At 41.5% G+C, this 4,825-nt stretch overlaps 1 protein-coding gene across 1 annotated transcript; it reads right to left on the reverse strand.

The window, feature by feature from the left end:
* Window positions 1-54: 54 nt before the first annotated feature.
* LOC104913792 (Na(+)/H(+) exchange regulatory cofactor NHE-RF3-like) lies at window positions 55-2,552 on the reverse strand. The gene is made up of 3 exons (XM_010721452.3): window positions 2,322-2,552; window positions 1,778-2,030; window positions 55-892 (listed from the first exon to the last, which is right to left on the reverse strand). Exons 1-3 carry the CDS (start codon window positions 2,529-2,531, stop codon window positions 687-689), a joined length of 669 nt encoding a protein of 222 aa, XP_010719754.1. The 5' UTR covers window positions 2,532-2,552; the 3' UTR covers window positions 55-686.
* Between the last annotated feature and the right edge of the window lie 2,273 nt (window positions 2,553-4,825).

Consider the following 4,825-nt stretch of genomic DNA (forward strand, 5'->3'; position numbering starts at 1 on the left):
GTTTAATTCCATCTTTCTCCAACTGCTTTCTAGTTCAGTGGGTGCCCTCTTCACTCATTTGAAGGAACATCACTGCAGCTGATGGTTTGCAGCCCCAAAAAACACAGGTGTTGCACAGCTCAGTAGCTAGGAACCTGCACTCAATTGTGTTGCTGGAATGCCAGAGCATGACCAGCCCTCTGAAATCTCTTCAGCTTCAGCTGTGTTTTAGCAGTGCCCTTAGTGGACAACTGGAGGTCTCATTAGCAATGTTCTTTGCAGCTGAGGCCAGGCAGCAAAATTACTTGCAGTTTAATTTTCATTAATCTTGGGCTTCTTAGCAGAAAAAAGGAACTGCTGTCTAAAATCATGAACTCACCCTGTTCCATGCTGTCTGCATCATCAGAGAGTTACTCCTCTTCCTTCCCTAAAAGTTGTTTTCAGTTACTTGCCCTCTTACTATTGGGAGTATTTCCAGGATTTCTAGGAACAGAGCATGTTTTATTTACTATGGTTTCTGGCACTCCTATAATTCTCATATTCAGAATTCTTTGGCCTGTTTCGATGGCAGTGTTCATTCAGAGTCAGTTCAAGAGACCATACGACAACAAAGCCAAAGCAGAAGGGTACTCCACTGTGTTGGTAAAGTATAAACAGTAGCTTCCAAGATTTGCTGTGAAGCATTCAAACTAGCCAGACCTGCCTCTTCAGTAAGCCTGACAAATTGCTGTGAAAATGGGCCCGAACAGAAGATGAATCAGTACGCAAACAAATACCTTTTCCACCACCTCCTCATGTGTGTCATTTTCCACATTTTTTCCATTGATTTCAATCAGGCGATCTTTATTTTGGACACCCGCCTTTGCAGCTGCTCCTTGTGATGCCAGATCTACTATGAACAACCCCTTCTGACCTGAAATAGATGGTAACTCATTACACAGAGTGATTCACTGAAACATGCTCGCATTTGATGGCTAAGAAGATTCAGCGCTGATGTCCTTAGATGCTCTTAGTCTCTGCTTATGTGTGTATTATCGTGGCACCACAAATCTTCAATGTAGACACACGTCTGTTTCTCACTTCTCTTATTCTGCCCAAGAAATATCACTTCTGTGGGGAAGGGAGGTGGGTTTTTTTCCACTACAACTCAAACTGTTATTTCTCTACCAAGAGTGACAAAGGGGTTGACGAAGATGGCTGAAAGGGACTTTTTTTCTTTCTTTTTGACATTTTAAGAGATGAGCTGTTTTTAGTGCTGTCTTACACACTTCAGAGTTTCCTGTGTTTGAAAGATATTTGATCTTTTGGTTATACTGCATTCTGAAATATCCTGTTCGTGGTTGATGATTTCCGGAAGGTTTGCCTATTCTGTTGTCTAGCCTTGTAAGAAAGACAGGTGTGACAGATTTACTTTCTAAATGAAATGAATCAGAAGAAGTATTTGGTCATCTTCTTATTACTTACTAACTTTGTGTTCTAGTTTTTGAAGTGATTTGGAGGAATAAAATGGGACTTCGAGCAGCAGTTGAGGATATATTTGGTATTCAAGCATCAGCTGTAGAAGTGGTTTTGGTAAATGAAAAGCACTGCTATGGTGGCTTTTTCTTTTTTTGGCTTTTTTTTCTCCTGTCCCATTAAAAATATGGTCCTCAGGAAACCATATGCTGTACAGAAATTGACTGGAGATGGGTCTGAATCCATCTTGCTCCTTACTTCCCCTCTGTTAGCAAGAGCAGCCCCTTCCTCCCCCCAGCTGTGGCTGTCATATGTATATCATCTGTCCTCCCCAGGCTCTCACCTTCTGTGGTTTTCAGGGAGAAGCCATACCCCTTTTCCTCCTTCACTAAGTAGTAGAGCCGTGGTTGTGGAACTGCAGTGATTGCTCCATTGGCAATGGGCCATGTGGACTGCTGCTGCTTCTTCTTTCCTTTTGATACCTTTTGACCCAGCTCTTCCAGATTCGCTCCTTCCTTTTCAGCCTTTTTATAAGATGCTTCATCCAGAACAAGAAATACAACAGAATTCCCACTGTTCTTTACAATCTCCACCACCTGTAATGGACAAGGTGAAATGACAGACAGAGTGATTGACCTAAAATCTTTCCCCAGGAAGGATTACACTCTTTACTGGTTTTGTTGTCACATCCCTCTATTTATGCACTACAGAGGCAACTCAAAGGCATTTCATAGCCATGATGGATAATAAAGGATGCAGAGAGATATCCAGAGCAGTTAACTCAGCTCTTGGAAGATGCCATAGGAATGGAAGAGAAAGCTTCCAATAGTGACAGTGGGTCTGGATCATGGGAGGTGATGTGGACCCCAGACAAAACAGGTTTGTACCTTTGTATGTTCCTCCTTGTCTACAAACACACCATTAACCCTGAGGACTCTGTCTCCATCCTTCAAGCCAGCCTTTTCAGCGGGGCTGTTCTTTTCCACATTCCGGATGAGATGTCCTGCTGTGTCCTTCTCCACACGTAGGAAAAATCCATAGCTCTTATTGGATTTTTTGGTCACTTTGCATTCTCGGGGCTGGAGAACAGAGGTCATCTCTACAAAACAGGATGGAAAAGATAATTGTGAGTAAAAAAAGTAAGCTGACCTATGTATGTTCCCTGTAAATACCTACTGAGACAGTTTGCTTCAGAATCCTTACGGTTTGGTTTCCTGGGAAATCCAGCTGTGCAAAGGGAGATGAAATGAATCCTTTTTACCTGCTAACTCCAAGATGAATGGAGTGGCTCTGTGACAGGCATAGAACAGTGAATAATGTTCTCCTTAACTGTGCAATACCTTTGAGAGAGTCTCTTGTACAGTAAGCATAGATGACTTGTTGACATATGGACTGGATAAGCATACTCTTTAGGTAGGCAGAAGATTGGCTGAGCCATTAGGTTCAGAGGGTTTTTATCAGTGGTACTTAATCCAGCTGTTGGCTGCTTATTAGTGACAATGTTTAGGGCTGGTACTGGCACTGATATGTCATGGACAGTGAGGCAGAATACATCCTCAGCAAACTGATGAATAATACCAAACATAGGGGAGTGGTCAATAGGCTGGCAGATAGGGATACTATTTAGAGGGACCTTAACAGGCTGGAGGGAGGAGCTGTCAGAAATATCAAAACATTTAACAGAGAAAAGTGGAAAAAATCTTTATCTAGACCATGCATGACAGCACAGGCCGGCTGCTGCCTGGTCAGCAGACAGTTTTGCAGGACAGCACACAAGTGCACAAAACTGAACATGAGTTGGTGTAGCTTTGCAGTGAAGATCAACTGTATTGTGGGCAATATCAGAATGTATCTAGCAGGTCAATGAAGGGATTGTTCTCTGCTGTTTGGCACTTGTAAGGCTATCCGTGAGTTCTGTTTTGAGCTCTCCATGTCACTGACAAGCTGAAGCTAGTCCACTGGGGTGGGTTAGGTTTTGGAGCACAACGTGTTTGAAGAGAGGCTGGGAGAGCTGGGTTTGTTCAATCTTGGGAAAAGAAAGTAAATGAAAGATCTTATTTGTGTTTTCAAGTGCCTAATTGGATGGTATAGAAAACACAGATCTATATTATTTTTGGATGTTAATACTGAAGAGAGGCAACAGATACAGGTTACAGCAAGGGTATTCTAATTAGAGAGATGTAAGGACAGCTTTTTAGTCTCTGGTGCTTTCAGATACTAGAACAAGAGCCTAGAGTGGCTGCGGAATTCCATCTTTGGAGGTGCTTACCTGGATGAAACCCTGAGAAACTTGATCTAAGTTGGCCTGGTTTAACCTGAGCTGTTGGACCAGATGACCTCCAGAAGTCCCTTCCAACCTAAAATATTCTATATTTTTATGATACAATGGGTGGGTCATTATCAGTAAGAGAAGCATTATGTTCAGAAAGTAAGGAGTATTTGTGATCAAGGAACAATTCCAAAGTTCACTATCTTGTTATCTTAGGGGCTCCTGCCAAAGATCCACGATGACATAAGAACAAGATTAATGATGGCAACTTTCTCCATCCAGCTAATTAGCACACTTGATGTCTGTCTTACTGGATAGATTGCTTTTTTTCTCACTCCTAATAGAAGTTTGTGAAAAGACCAAAGATCTGTTTCAGAGGTTAGCCATTAATCTCAGCCTAATAAATACTAAGAAATTTCATCTGTCTGCATGAAGTCCTTACAATTCTTTCTTTTTTTTCGTTTCTATATATCACTTACAAAACTAACGTGTGTGAAAACTGGCCTTTTCATTTCTTTTACTTGTTTTTAGAAGTAGCTAGCAGTCAAACCTCTCCATGATCTTAATAGCAGCCTACTGCTGAAGTACATCTGGCTACCCATGCAAATATAGAATATTTGTTATGGAAGCTAAAATTGTTTTGTTTAGTTGGTCAGCATATAGAAAAGTATGGGTGAGGAGAGAGGAGCTGACAGGGTTGTCTCTGAAGCTAGAGAATACGGGGCATTTCAGCATGCATGGATAGGCAGGCTATGGACTGTGATTTTCTTTCTCCCTTTGGTGAGGTACTTAGTAGTTTGTGGAGTCTATGTGTAGTGGCATGAAGAATAACTTCGCGTATGGATGTTCTGCACTATTGTTTGGACACTGTACTGGTCTTAACTACAACTCAGGGCAGCTGTTCTTGACAAACTGGGAAATTCAGTTAATTCCTGAAATTTACACAAAACCAGTAGTACACAAAGCTGAAGGAACAGTAAGCTTTTACAGGAGAGATTATCTCTTCCCTTCTTCTATATGTAGAAGTGGAGGGAAGATTATAGTGTGCTGCATGCAACTTTTCACTACATGAAAACTTTACATACAAGATTATTAGCTCATAAAACAGAGTTTTATATAGCA

This window comes from Meleagris gallopavo, chromosome 1 (genome assembly GCF_000146605.3).
Source record: "Meleagris gallopavo isolate NT-WF06-2002-E0010 breed Aviagen turkey brand Nicholas breeding stock chromosome 1, Turkey_5.1, whole genome shotgun sequence".
Lineage (NCBI taxonomy): Eukaryota > Metazoa > Chordata > Aves > Galliformes > Phasianidae > Meleagris > Meleagris gallopavo.

Excerpts from the sequence above, each read along its gene's own strand:
- LOC104913792 (XM_010721452.3), bottom strand. The coding sequence starts at position 2,531 with ATGACCTCTGTTCTCCAGCCCCGAGAATGCAAAGTGACCAAAAAATCC. Across the intron at positions 2,031-2,321 it reads ACAAGGAGGAACATACAAAG|GTGGTGGAGATTGTAAAGAA; the intron begins GTACAAACCTGT and ends TGTCCATTACAG. Across the intron at positions 893-1,777 it reads CTCCCTGAAAACCACAGAAG|GTCAGAAGGGGTTGTTCATA; the intron begins GTGAGAGCCTGG and ends CATCTATTTCAG.